Raw genomic sequence first — 14,746 nt, 5'->3', positions numbered from 1 at the left:
AAATTGTAGACAAAATGAATTTTCTTCTTTCTAGGTTTCTGAGTGAAAAATATGGTGAGATGAATTTAAATGGAAAAAAAATTCTTAGTGATATTCTTAATCTGACCACGTTAGATTTATTTTAGAGGGAAGTGGTATCAGATGGAAATTTTAAAATATGTCCCATAATGCATTCATTTTTACAATATATAGGTAGGATTTTTTTCTTAATTTTTCTAGGAAAGATGGATCAAAAGAGCCAATAGTGGAGATGAGAACAGAAGATGAAAGAATTACTAATCATGAAGATGGAAGCCCAGTAAATGAGCCAAATGAAACCACACCACTAACAGAACCTGAGTATGTAGATTGAAATGCTTAACTATTTTTCAGATAAGTATTTGTAAAGTGATAGCATGTTATTATTATTTTTAGTAAATATTTACAAATATAATCATTTGTGAAAATTTTTCTCATTTGCTTTTCAATGAAACTACATGTGAATATCTAAAATAAATTTGGTATTTAGACATTTCACATGAAAACTGTGTATCAATGACAGAGAAAATCAACTGTTCAAACATATGTTTATAATTTTATGCAAAATGTCAAAAAGTCTGATGTTACAGAGTCGGGTTTCCCTACACTTATCACACTCTTTAAGAAATTTATGCTTTGAAAGTGAAATTGATTTTTACTGAAATGTAGATGTGTCAGGAAGTTAGTGTTTGCTTTAAATATAAATATGACAGTCTGAAATAGAAACAGTATAAAATATACACAAGACATTTTAAATAAAGAATATTTGGAAAGAACAGGAAGAAATACTATTAAACTGTCATTTTAATATCTATATAGTAAATGATGCTTGGTCTCCATTCAAGATTATGCCATATACATCTTCCAACATCCGTCATAGCTCCATTAAAACCATAATAGGTATTTTAACTAAACCTTTAAAGATTATGAACCTGTGCCTAGGTTCATGTACATAAAAATTAACATGATTGAAACCAAGGGCATTTTTAAGAAGTAGTAATAGTAGTATTTTACATGTAATTATTTTATAATGTATGTAATATATACTCAAAAAATATATTTAATATATTTGATACAAAGCCATGACCATCACACTGTTCTTTAAATACTATTCAACAAAATGTCTTCTAAATGCTATTGTTTTTTCAAAACAAAGAGCACTTTTTCCTTGCCAGCTAGCATTCCCTGGCAAAAAAAACAAAAGAAACAAACGAAAAACCAAGACAAACAAACAAACAAAAAAACCAACTTGATTTAGGCTTCTCATCCTAAATCAAATTCTGAGTGTTGTCATAGCTGAAGACAACAATTTTTTTTTCAGAAATCCTTTCTATCTGCTCTCAAGAGACTGAAATGATGAATATTTTGGCAAATACAATGTTCCAATCTATAGCTAAAATTTCAGTATAAATCCTCAGGACGTTTTCAGTGATTACATTTAGAGGTTATTATATTTTGATTTGAAGTTAACTCTAGTAGGAGCAGCTGACACCAGGTGAGTTCTGTAGTCTCCCCTTCAGAAATTAGAAATCTTTTCAAAGAAGCAAAATATTACCCCCAAAAAACAATTTCCTGTGTATCAATTAACACTTACAATGTTATACCAATGTGTATCAAAACAAGTTAACAAAATGCCCTTGCATACAATAGAGTTATATTTTAAAACAGTCAAGCAAACAGAAACAAAAACAAAAAGATGATTTAAGAGTGACATCACAGAAATGGAGGCGTAAGGAATGCTTCTTGAAATCTCCCTTGGAAGTTACAACAAATTGAACAGCTGTAATTCAACAAAGGATTCTCTGCTCATCAAAAAGGAACAGCAAAGAGACCCACACATCAAATTACTTGAAGGGGTTTCTTTTGTTCTGAAATTGCCCTACACTAGAGCCCCGCCCAAGAGGCACCAGAATTAACACACCCAGAGGCCAGCTTCAGAACAAGCCAGAGCATTACCTGATTTGCCTAACAAGTGGTACACCCAAAGGGAATTCTCAATAGGCACAAGAGCCCACAGGGGCAAAGCCTCCGCTGAGGGCTCAGCCCTCACACAGCAGCTCATACACTGTGGGTGTAGCCAATCCTCATAGCTAGTCAGCCTGGGAGTCAATCCCACCCACTGACAACCAAAAGTAATCAAGGCTCAACTACAACAGGAGAACAAACAACACAAGGGACACCTCTGAAACACATGCAGATTAGGGAGACTGAGAAATCCAACTACAAAGGACACATACTACATAAGATCACCCAGCAAAGACTGAGAGACATAGGCGGTCTACCTAATACATAGAAGCAAACACAGAGCAATAGCCAGAATGAGGAAAAAAAGAAACATGTCTCATATAAAAGAGCAGAAGAAACCTCCAGAAATGGAACTAAATGAAATGGAGGCAAACAACCTACGCGATTCAGAGTTCAGAATACTGATTATAAAAATGCTTAAAGGAACTGAGAATTTCAACAAAGAGATAACAAGCATAAAGAAGGATATTGAAACCATGAAAAATAGCCAGTCAGAAATAAAGAATTCAATAACTGAAGTGAAGAATACATTAGAAGGAATCACCAGCAGATTAGATGAAGCAGAGATCAAATCAGTGATTTAGAAGATAAGATAGTAGAACTCACCCAATTGGAAGAAAAATGGGAAAAAGAATAAAAAACAATGAAAATAGTTTAAGAGACAGCATCAAGCACAACAACATTCTCATCATAGTAATATCAGAAGGAGAAGAAAAGGAACAAGGGATTGAGAACAGATTTGAAAAAATAATGATCGAAAACTTCCCTAACCTGGGGAAGAAAAATGGCATGCAAGCCCAGGAAATGCAGAGAGTACCAAACAACATGAACCCTAACAGGCCCACACCAAGACACGTCATAGTTAAAATGGCAAAGGTTAAAGACAAAGAGAGAATCTGAAAAGCAGCAAGAGAAAAACAGCCAGCTACTTACCAGGGAGCTCCCATAAGGCTATCAGTTGACTTTTCTATAGGAACTTTGCAGGCCAGAAAAGAGTGGCAGGAAATATTCAAAGTAATGAAAACAAAGGCCTACAACCAAGGTTACTTTACCCAGCAAGACTATCATTTAAAATTGAAGAAGAAATAAAGACCTTCCCTGAAAATAATAAGCTAAAGGATTTCATTACCACCAAGCTAGTATTGCAGGAAATGTTAAAAGGGCTTCTTTAAGAAGAAAGGTGAAAACAAACTAACAAGGACCAGAAATACGAATGACAAAATGTCAATAACTATGCACCTATCAATATTTACTTTAAATGTAAATGGATTAAATGCTCTAATCAAAATACATAGAGTAGCGGAGTAGATAAGAAAACAAGACCCTTGCATATGCTGTTTACAATAGAACCACCTCGGATCAAAAGACACACACAGACTGAAAGTTAAGGGATGGATAAGATAATTGATGCAAATGGGAATAAAAAAAAGCTGGAGCAGCGATACTTATATCAGACAAAATAGACTTTAAAACAAAGACTATAATAAAAGACAAAGAAGGGCACTACATAATAATAAAGGGGTCAATCCAACAAGAGGACATAACCCTAGTAAACATCTAAGGACCCAACATAGGAGCCCCTAAATATATAAAACAGATATTGGCAAATATAAAAACAGAGAGCAACTGTAACACTATCATAGTAGGGGACTTCAACACCCCGCTGTCACCAATGGATGGATCCTACAGACAGAAAATCAATATTGATATAGTGGCCTTAAATGACACATTAGACTAGTTGGATTAATTGATATTTTTAGAGCATTTCATCCCAAAGCAACAAAACATACATTCTTCTCAAGTGCACATGGAACATTTTCCAAGATAGACCACATGTTAGGCCACAAAACAAGTCTCAATAAATTTAAGAAGATTGAAATCATATCAAGTGTCTTCTGTGACTTCAGTGCTATGAAGCTATAAATGAATTATAAGAAGTCCAGAAAACACACAAATACATGGAGACTAAATAACATGCTAGTAAATAATGAGTGGGTCAACAATGAGAACAAGGAAGAAATCAAAATATACCTTGAGACAAATGAAAATGAAAACACAACGACCCAAAATCTATGGGATGCAGTGAAAACAGTCCTAACAGGGAAAGTCATAGCAATGCAGGACCTAAAGAAAGAAGAAAAACGTCAAATCAATAGTCTATCTTTACATCTAAGGGAACTGGAAAAAGAACAGCAAAGTAAGCCCAAAGGAAGTACAAGGCAGGAAATAATAAAGATCAGAGTGGAAATAAATGAAATACAATATATATATATATATATATATATATATATATATATATATATATATATATATATATATATATATATATATATCAATGAAACCCAGAGCTGGTTTTTTGAAAAGCTAAACAAAATTGACAAACCTTTATCCAGACTCATCAACAAAAAGAGAAAGAGGACCCAAATTAATAAAATCAGAAATGAAAGAGGAGAAGTGACAACAGACACAACAGAAATACAATTTTTTTTTAAATACTATGAGCAACTATGCATCAACAAATTAGACAATCTGGAAGAAATGGATACATTTCTAGAAGCATAAATCTTCCAAGGCTGAATCAAGAAGAAACAGAAAATATGAACAGATTGATTACTACCAAAGAAATTAAAAAAGTAATCAACAAGCTCCCAAAAAACCAAAGTCCTGGACCAGATGGCTTCACAGGTGAATTTTACCAAACATTCAAAAAAGAATTATCACCTATTCTCCTCAAACTATTCCAAAAAATTGAGAAGGAGGGGAGGCTCCCAAGCTCATTTTAAAAGGCCACTATCACCCTGATCCTAAAACCAAAGACATTACAAAAAAAGAAAACTATAGGCTGCAAATAGATGCAAATGAACATAGATGCAAAAATCCTCAACAAAGTATTAGAAAACTTAATTCAGCAATACATTAAAAAGAGCACACATCACAATCAAGTCGAATCCATTCCTGATATGCAAGGTTGGTTCAATATCCACAAATCAATTAACGTGATACATTGCGGTAAAGACAGTCTATTTAATCAATGGTGCTGGGAAAACTGGACAGACACATGCAGAAACTGGACAGACACCTCCTTATGCTATATACAAGAATAAATTCAAAATGGATTAAAGACTTAAATGTAAGGCCTGAAACTATAAAAGTCCTAGAGAAAATATAGGAAATAAATTACTAATATTTTTATGATATATCCTTTTGGGCAAGGGAAGCAAAACAAAAATATGTGGGATTACATGAAACTACAAACTGTTTTCATAGCAAAGGAAACCATCAATAAAACAAAAAGGCAGCCTACTGAATTGGAGAAGATAATTGCCACAGACACATCTAATAAGGGGTTAATATCCAAAATTTATAAAAACCTCATACAACTCAACACCAAAAAACAAACAACCCAGTGTAAAAATGGGCAGAGGACATGAAGAGACATTTTTCTAAAGAGGATGTACAGATGGCCAACAGACATGAAAAAATGCTCAATGCCGCTAATCATTAGAGAAATGCAAATAAAAGCCACAATTTTACTTGACCACCCCACTCTGGTCAAAATGACTATCATCAATAAATCAACAAACAAGTGTTGGCAAGGATGTGAAGAAAGGGGAACTCTCGTGCACTCTTGGTGGGATTGCTGATTGGTGCAGCCACTATGGAAAATAGTATGGAGGTATCTCAAAAACTTGAAAATGGGACAAACTTATGACCCAGCAGTTCCACACCTGGGTGTCTATTCAAAGAAATCCAAAACACCGGTTCAAAACAATATATGCACCCCTATTTTTTTTTTTTTTAGCTGAGCCATCCTGCCACCTGTTGTCAGCTCAGCAGCAGCTCAGCTCGGGCTGGGCATTGAACCAGCAACCTGTTGCTCAGAGCTCACACTCTTGAGCGAGCTCTTACCCAACTGAGCCACTCAGCCGGTCCCTATGCACCCCTATTTTTATTGCAGCACTATTCACAATTGCCAAGTCATGGAAACAACTGAAATGCCCATTGATAGACAATTGTACAAAGAAACTGTGGTACGTTTATACAATGGAGTATTACTTGGCCATTAAGAAGACTGAAATCTTATCATTTGCAACAACATGGATAGACCTAGAGGATATTATACTAAGTGAAATAAATCAGACTGAGAAAGACAAATACCATATGATCTCACTTATGTGTAGAATCTAGAGAACAGAATACATGAACAAACAAGACAGAAATAGACTCAGAGATATCGAGAGAAAAACTGATGGTTGCTAGATGGGAAGGGATGGACATGGGAGAGAAGGTAAACCAATTAGAAAGGACAAATTAGTAGTCACAATATGACCACAGGGATATAAAATACAGTTTGGGGAATATAATCAATAATGTTTTAAAGATTGTGTAGGGTCCCAGATGGGCACTGGACTTATTAGAGAGACCACTTCATAGACAGTGTAGATGCCTGACCACTGTGCTATACACCTGAAGCTGAAGTTGAATAATATTGAATGTAAACTATAATTAAATATACTGGGGTGCCAAAAAAATGTATACACATAACTTGTATTCATCTTTTGTTATCCGTATATATTATTACAATTTAATGCAGTTTTTTTCTTTCTTAAAATGTGTATATGTTTTTTGGCATTCCCAGTATATGTATTTATATGGTCATGGGATGTGGAGTGCAGCATAGGAAATATAGTCAATGGAATTGTAACAGCTATATATTGGGTCATCAGGAAAGTCATGACGTATTTTTTTTTTATGTTTTTCAATGCAAAAATGTGTCATGACTTTCCCGATAGTGCAATATGATGTCATAGGGGTATTAGATTGGGAAGGGTTATCACTTTTTGAAGGGTATAAATGTCTAACTATTACATTGTTTTGTACACCTGAAACTAATTTAAAAAATAAAGATGGTTTAATAACTACCCTGATACTCAATAATAGAAAAAAATACTAAATAAAAAATGATAACAGTAATCTTTAAAATAAATTACCATAAATGTAAGTAAAAATCGTTATATATGCAACAACACACCATCCAAGATTTACTTGAAAACACTCAGGAATTACAAACTCAATATATACATATCTCTGCTTAGACATATATTGAGCATATACTAATCTCCCATCCAAGTTCTATATTTCTCTACATTTTTTTTTTTTTAGATTTTTTTATTGGAAAAATGGGGGAAGGGGAACAGACAAGTTGCTGTCGTTTTGTTCTTCAGTCTAGTTGTGGAGGACGTTGCTTCACTGGCCCAAGTTGGCACCATCATTGCGCTCTTCCCCAGTGAGGCAGATCAGTCGCCGGTTTCTGGATGGCTGCTCACAGTGGCTGCTGGCCGCTCACGCTGGCTGCTGGCTACACACGCTGGCTGCTGGCTACACACGGTAGCATGGCAACCCACCTGCCGTCGCCAGCGACTCAGGGCAGCCCAGCTCCAGGTCACGCTGTTGTTCAGCATCTTAGCTGTAGAGGGCAGTGTCATTGGCCCTCATATGTGGGATCTGACACGGGGCCCTCTGGCATCCCTAGCCAGCTCTTAACCAATGTGCCACTCAGCTGGCCCTAAATTCCTCTACGTTTTGATGGTATAAGTGACTTATCGTTTTTTTACAATCTTATTGTCAATCTTTTCAGCACTTGTGAATGGGAAAAAGGAAGATCTGTGAATACACTATTGATAATGTGTATAAAAGAGCCTGCATATTGTTTGTTCAACAGCTTCTGAAGTTATTGTAACAGAATATGGCAACTATTGATTGTTTTTATCTGAAAAGCTTAAGAACTAGTAAATCATCTAGTTAACATATAAAAAGTGTTTTGGCTGTTTTACATTCCAAAACAATTATAATTTTAACATCACTAACTGATTATCAGATTTAAGCCACCCTATAATGAATGACTTGGTGCTTCTAAATTTACATATATATTATTTCATTCATCATTCTACATTATATATCACAGTTTTACACTAGACAATGTTAATTGTTTTATTAACTTTTAGATTATTTTTTGTCAATTTGATATTACTTTCACAAATCAGGTTTTTTTAATCCTAATAATAAAACAATTAACATTGTAACATATTTGTTTCTACAAAACAGCAACTTAAATGTTAAGGGATTCCACTTAAAGTGCCTTAGCAAATTAAGTTTCTTATTTTTATCTTTCCTTCCAGAAAATTGCCTTTAAAAGAAGAGAATGGGAAAGAAGTCCTAAATCCAGAAACTATAGAAATTAAGGTTTCTAATGACATCCAATCAAAAGAAGACGACAGCAAAGCATAACACCAAGATTACAGAGGCTTGAGCAATGCTACAAAGAGCATTCGGATCGCAGTGTGACCCTATGACCAAAACTATTCCATTGACCTTAATTTCTTGGGAAACTTCTAGCTTGGAATAGCTTGTACACATATACATATGATCAAATACTCCTGCCCATGGTCCATTTCCTTTTGTTGTTGTTGTTGTTCTTGCTGTTGTTTATTTTGTTGAGAATTTCAATATAGAGACCTGACTGGCACTGAAACTTGGGTACAATGTGACTCTATGATTGAAGTACTGCAATTTATTATATGGCTAAAATGCTCTACTTCGTAAGAACTTATATTTCATACCACAAGCTCTCCAACAAATAGGGGTTTAAGAACACAACAAAACAAAGCAAAAACTTTGTGAGCTAACTGTATAAGAAAGCCCTGCATGTATTTTAATCCTATCTTGAGCAAATAGATTAGTAAAGTGGACTTCAGTTTAAGATGAAAATTCTTAATCAATGTTTATACTTTATCAGGAGAATTTCAGGGAACCCGGGCTTGAAGGAGCCAGCTATCTTCAGCAAATATTAAAAATGGAGAGAAACTTTGGCAAACTCTTTTTAAGTTATAATTACAGTCTATTTGAACATGGATTTTTGATAGACAGAAGTGCCAGATCAAAATTGTTACCCACTTGAATGAATATTAGTTGTGTGTAAATTAGATTAGAAAGATTCCATAAATCTCTATCGCTTTATATATGCCATAATCACTCACAATGGATTACACACAAAAAAAATGTATTGCAAGTGAAAGTAATATTGATTTCTGCCCTCAGCTTCAAATAAAGTAAATTGAAATGGGAACAATATCAATGTCGTCTTAATATATTTAAAAATATGTGATTATCATTTACTTTTAAATAATTTTATCAAAAAACAGGTCTTTAGTGTCCAAATACTTCAAACCATATTTTCTCATACATTTTTTGCCCATTGTTTTCAATAATCTTTCTTTAAAAATTTGTTTTTCAGGTGTTATCGGTCAATCATTAAATGTAATTGGCTAATGGAAATTAAAATTCTTAGTTTGGTTAAATTAAGGAGAAATCAATATTTAAACATGCCATAAAAGTGTCAACGATAAACAACTGAATTGCCACTATCTGTTTTTATTCGGATGTTGTAGCTAGAAGTTATTTTAAGATTTTGATAAACAACTTTGGTTAAAGAAATTCCTCAACTATTCAATACATACTTTCTAATATTACTCATTAGGGCCTACACCCGAACAAAATGCTTACTAACTTCCAAGCTATGCAAGCTCCCAGAGGTAAAAGACTGAAACGTGATTTTCACTTACATGTAAGGTAAAAGAAAATGTATTTATGATTTTAAATATACATACCAATTGGGAGCAGGTTTTAGATTATTTCTTATCCTACAGAGCCAAATGTTTCTTCAGTCTCCATCACATGCATAACCTTTAATGTTTCAGGTGGTATTATAGTTCAGATATTGGGGGATGCATTCCAATAAAACATTGGAGGGAAGTTTTAACAGTGCAGAGCGACCTGCTTTTAGGGTATCTCTCTATAGAGATAATTTGATGAACATTAAATGTAATGTCAGTGCCACTTATGAACACTTTTATATGCAAAGTGCTTAAAATTCGTAGGCAAGGAGAGACAGCTAGCTGATTTGACAAAATTTGGGTTATCAGCAAGACCAAACATGTATCCATCTGCATGTTCAGGCACTAAATCTCCAGTGTCATTACAGGGTTATAATGCAGGATTCTCTACTTGCTAGTCTTCCTGGCGTATTCTGAAGAAAAAGAAAAGAATTCCCGTGCCTACCTAAGAACTTTAGTAGGAATTATCCAGATGGTCTTTTTGATGGATTTGTTGCTGTGTAAGCTATGTTTGATCTCATCTGTTTGCTTTACTTTTTTTTTTCATCCTTTTATATCAATGTACTAAAACTAGTCAAAATACTTGAATTAGTTTGTGCAAAGTAAATGGGCTTTGTAAAGTGTCTATGAAGCAATAGCCATGAATGCTAATTTTTCTTGGTTAGGGTTACCTGGATTTAAACTAATTATGGTGAAAGAATTAGGAAAATTTAGCAATTTCGCATGTTTACCATTGTTACATTCGTGCTATACTTCAAGAGCAGAGAAATCATAATAAAGAACAAATATTTTTGTGTTTTCTCAATTTGAAAGTTTTATTTTTCTCATTTTTTTGGACTTTCCATGTAAAGCAATTTACTTAAATATTCCATATATATATATATATATGATTTGAATTTTTTGCCACTAATGTGGAGAAATGATCTGAAGTTAGCAGGTAATCTGGAACTAATTGAGGACAGATTGTTTCAAGTGAACTGTTTCAGTTGTCTGAGTGGTCCTTATCTCTTGTCTTTGAAATGTATGCCACACAGGAACAAGGCAGTACTGTGATAAACTTTTCCTTTTTAACATTTTTATGGAATGCTCCAAATTACTCTATTTGTAAACGTTTCCATATAAGAGATGGATTTTGGTAATTTGTAAAATATGAATAGAACTGAAATCATCTGTTTCTTATTTTTCATTCTTCTTCTAGACTAAACATACCTATGTAACTGTATAAATGTTATTTTTTACTGTCTGAAAGTACTCTTAAGTGTTAGGATAAAATGTCAAAAGAATTGACTGAATATAAGTGCTATTAAATAATCGAACCTATGTTCTTTAAAAAAAAGAAGCAAAGACATCACTAAAAATATTGGTATTTCATGACAGGTTATGTGCAATTAGGCAATGACAATCTACACTCAACAACATAGGAGGAAACAGTAATATCAGCATTTTAGTATGTATTTTGCTTTTACAACCGGCACAAATTATGTGTGAACATATTTCACAATGATTTGCAAAGAACTTTAATTCAGAATTGTGATTTCTAAAGATTTATTTATTACTTTTGTGAGTCAGCATATTACCATTCTATACTAATGTCTAACATTAATGTAATGCTTCACACATTTTCCTTTATTTTTAATATTAATACATACATAAGCATTTTTCAAAAACTAGTTCATCCAGGAAAGTTTACACAAAATCCTAGTCTTTGAATTAAGTGTTTATATAAATAGAAGGATTTTATTAATGAAATTATTTATTTGAGTGCCAATAATTAATTATAATTTTATAATCATACCTTTATTTTATGCTTGTTATTTTAAATAATTAAGATGTATTTGTGCCTTTAGATTAGCATGACAGTCTGCTTTTTAAAAGAAAAAAACACAACTGCCATCTTTATTGACATATTTTGCTCCTATCTGTGACACTTGAATGATAGTGTCATAATTTTATTCAGTGAATAAGCTCAATTCAAACTACTTTGCCTTGAATACAAAATCTAAATATAACAAATTATACTGCGTAATTTATTTCCACTTATAACAAAACAATTATTTAGATGCACACACAAAATATACTTAATTTCTCCTGTAATATCATTCTGAACAATAAATACATTCTAAATATTGTTGAAAGTGAGTTTCACCAGTGCTAAGACAAAGCAACAGATGACATCTTAAAATAAGGTAAATTATTATGGTGTCACTTGGATCTACATTACTCCTGTTAAATGTTTGATTTGGGATAATAAATCATCCTTTATTTTTGATAAGAAAATCACTGATGAAAATAACTAACTGAAGTGGTAAAAAGAATAATCTCTTAATTTGTTAATTTAAGAAATATTAGAATTACATATTACAATTACTTATTAAAATCGCAATGTTCTTTTTCATGGAGAATAATTTAATTGCTCAGTTTCAACCCCTTACTCATGTAGGTCTTTGTCATAATCATATCCAGAGTGCTTATTCAACAGACTTATGAGTAGGTGAAGATGTTTTTTAAATGGATTGTTTGCATAATTTACCTTCACAGAGAAAAAATTTGCATCTTATTAACCCTTTGAAGCATTATTAGTTTTTTTCTCACATTGAACTTTCATATGGATGTATTAGCATATGCTAAAATTATTGGTCACAGAAATGAAATACTTCAATCCTAAAATGAAACTCTTTCAAGAAAGTAGTCTATTTATGGGCTTAACAATGTTCCCAGATGAGGCAATTATCTGTAAATGAAAAAGTTATAAAAGGGTCTACACATGGTAGTTGTTGAATAAATATAATTTTCTTCCAGATCCCTCCTCTCCTTTTTTAAAAATTGCATTTACCTAAGTAGATGCAGCTATTTTACAACATTATACAAGATTGCTAATAGATTATTTCCCCTCATAGACTTTTATATTATATATAATACTTAATATTTATTTGATAACACATTTAATATTCTCAGAAAATAGTTCATTAGTCATGATAAGATTTAATGACTAACAAATACATTAGTTGGTACCACCTCTTTATTTGTTTTATAATATTAAGAAATAAACTACATGCTATTCACAACTATTAATATAAAAATTGCCCATACAAGTTTAATATTGCCACTTTTTTTTTTCTGAAATAAAAACACCTATCTTTTGGCATCTGGTTTCAGCAAAGAAATGACTGTTGGAGCATTTCAAATCACAACCAGGCATAAGAGACTAGAGGAAAAAAGTACTGAGAGAGTCCAGAAAAGAAAACTGAACGCTTATATTTTGAATATGTAAGAAGGACTTCGTGTCAGAAGAGCTGGACCAGGGACTAGGAATATTGCTTAGGTGAAAGTTAAGGTCAATTATACTGATGGAAAGGAGAAAACTTAGTGAAATCCAAAGGACAAAGTTAACATATAGAACTTATAATTCAATTTTGAAAATATGATTTTTTAGAGAACAACATGCATTATATAAAATAAATGGTCCTGTTAAGAGCAAACATATTTGTTCCAATTCTTGAAGGAATGTTCATGGTTTTGCATTTGCCTCTAAACTCTGTTAGGAATATGTGAACTTCTTAGAAATAAAAGTTAAAAAAAAAAGACTTTTGGGGGGGGCGTATGTGAATTCTATGCTGTGTTCAGTATGCATTAAAACATACTTTTATTTTCTTTAACTTATATATTCCAGTCAAATTCTATATTCTTAAGTTAGCTACCACAAAGTTTTCTTATTGTTTTAATATAGTATGTCCCTATGAAATGCTGTATATATATATGTCTAAACTGTACAAATTATACTGCAAATGTTGAAGTTTTGTATTTATGAGAGACATTGAAAGTATGGCTTACAGTATATCAAAATTGTCACTCTTCACCATTTGTATATTAATAGTAAAGATAATTTTACTTTAATAAAGTGTTGCATTTTATGTTTATTTTGAATAACATCTCTGTGATGAGTCAGCTTATGACTTAACACTTTCAGGGTTTTCTTTTTTTAATGGAAGTTTATTGGGGTGACAATGGTTAGTAAAGCTACATAAGTTTCAAGTGTACAATTCTGTAATACATCATCCACATATCACATTGATTGCTCAGCACCCAGAGTCAGTTCTCCTTCCATCACCATATATTTGACCTCCTTTACCCTCCTCTAACATCTCCCTGCCCCCCTTACCTTTCAGTTTTAAAAAAATAATTTCCAAACATATCTTTATATATTCAAATGAAAAGAATGCTTTCTGCGATCTTGCCTTACCCTGAGTCACAATCTTTTGGATTCTCCACTCTGCCCAAGTCAAAGGCTTTAATGAATAAACAGTTGGTAAGAGCAATAATTCTCAGAATGTGGTCCCAACCCAGTGGCATCAGCACCATCTGGGAACTTGTTAGCAATGTAAACATCTGGACCCCACCAAAGACCTATTAAATAAAAAGAATCTTGGAGAGGGGCCCAGGAGTGTTTTAACAAACCTTTATGGTAATTCTGATGCACACAAATTTGAGATCCAGTGGGTTGGGGACACATTTTAAATGACAAACTAGTATTAACATCTAGTACCTGTTGGCATTTTATTTGCCATTATTATATAGAATATCTTCTTGTTAAACTGCATGAGTTACAAAAGAAGGGAAGCTAATCCTCTCTCATGTGCTTTTACAACATGTTTTCACTTTTTTAAAACCAGTGTCAAGTTTAACTTAAAAGGAAGACAAAGTAATAGTAAATACCAAATTTTCAATACAAGCCTTAAAAATTCATACACAATGTACATACATACATGGAAAAAAATTACATTAAATAGGCATTTAAAGGTAAAATAAAGGCACTTTTATATTGTGCTCATTTTCTCAGTATCCTGTATTTAATTAACAGAACAGTTATAATAAATTCAAAATGTACCATGATAAAGAGGCTAAGACTAATTTAGTCTCTGATATTGATAGAAATATACCAGGTAACCATGTTTATATTTTAGCAAATTTCTTTCATTCCTTTCTAACTCAAGTTATTGCCTACTATAAATTATCTTTACTTATAATATAGA

At 32.7% G+C, this 14,746-nt stretch overlaps 1 protein-coding gene across 1 annotated transcript in view; it reads left to right on the top strand.

The window, feature by feature from the left end:
- The window catches only part of LOC109372562 (neural cell adhesion molecule 2-like), a 44,810-nt gene extending 31,199 nt beyond the window's left edge, over positions 1 to 13,611 (top strand). Inside the window, exons 4-5 of the mRNA XM_019625912.1 lie at positions 220 to 339; positions 8,223 to 13,611. Of these exons, the coding sequence (XP_019481457.1) occupies positions 220 to 339; positions 8,223 to 8,331 (229 nt within the window). The 3' untranslated portion in view covers positions 8,332 to 13,611. The remainder of the gene's footprint in view (positions 1 to 219; positions 340 to 8,222) is intronic.
- Positions 13,612 to 14,746: the final 1,135 nt, after the last annotated feature.

This window comes from Hipposideros armiger, unplaced genomic scaffold (genome assembly GCF_001890085.2).
Source record: "Hipposideros armiger isolate ML-2016 unplaced genomic scaffold, ASM189008v1 scaffold_644, whole genome shotgun sequence".
NCBI classification, from domain to species: Eukaryota; Metazoa; Chordata; class Mammalia; order Chiroptera; family Hipposideridae; genus Hipposideros; species Hipposideros armiger.
This window is presented reverse-complemented; position numbering and strand designations above follow the sequence as displayed.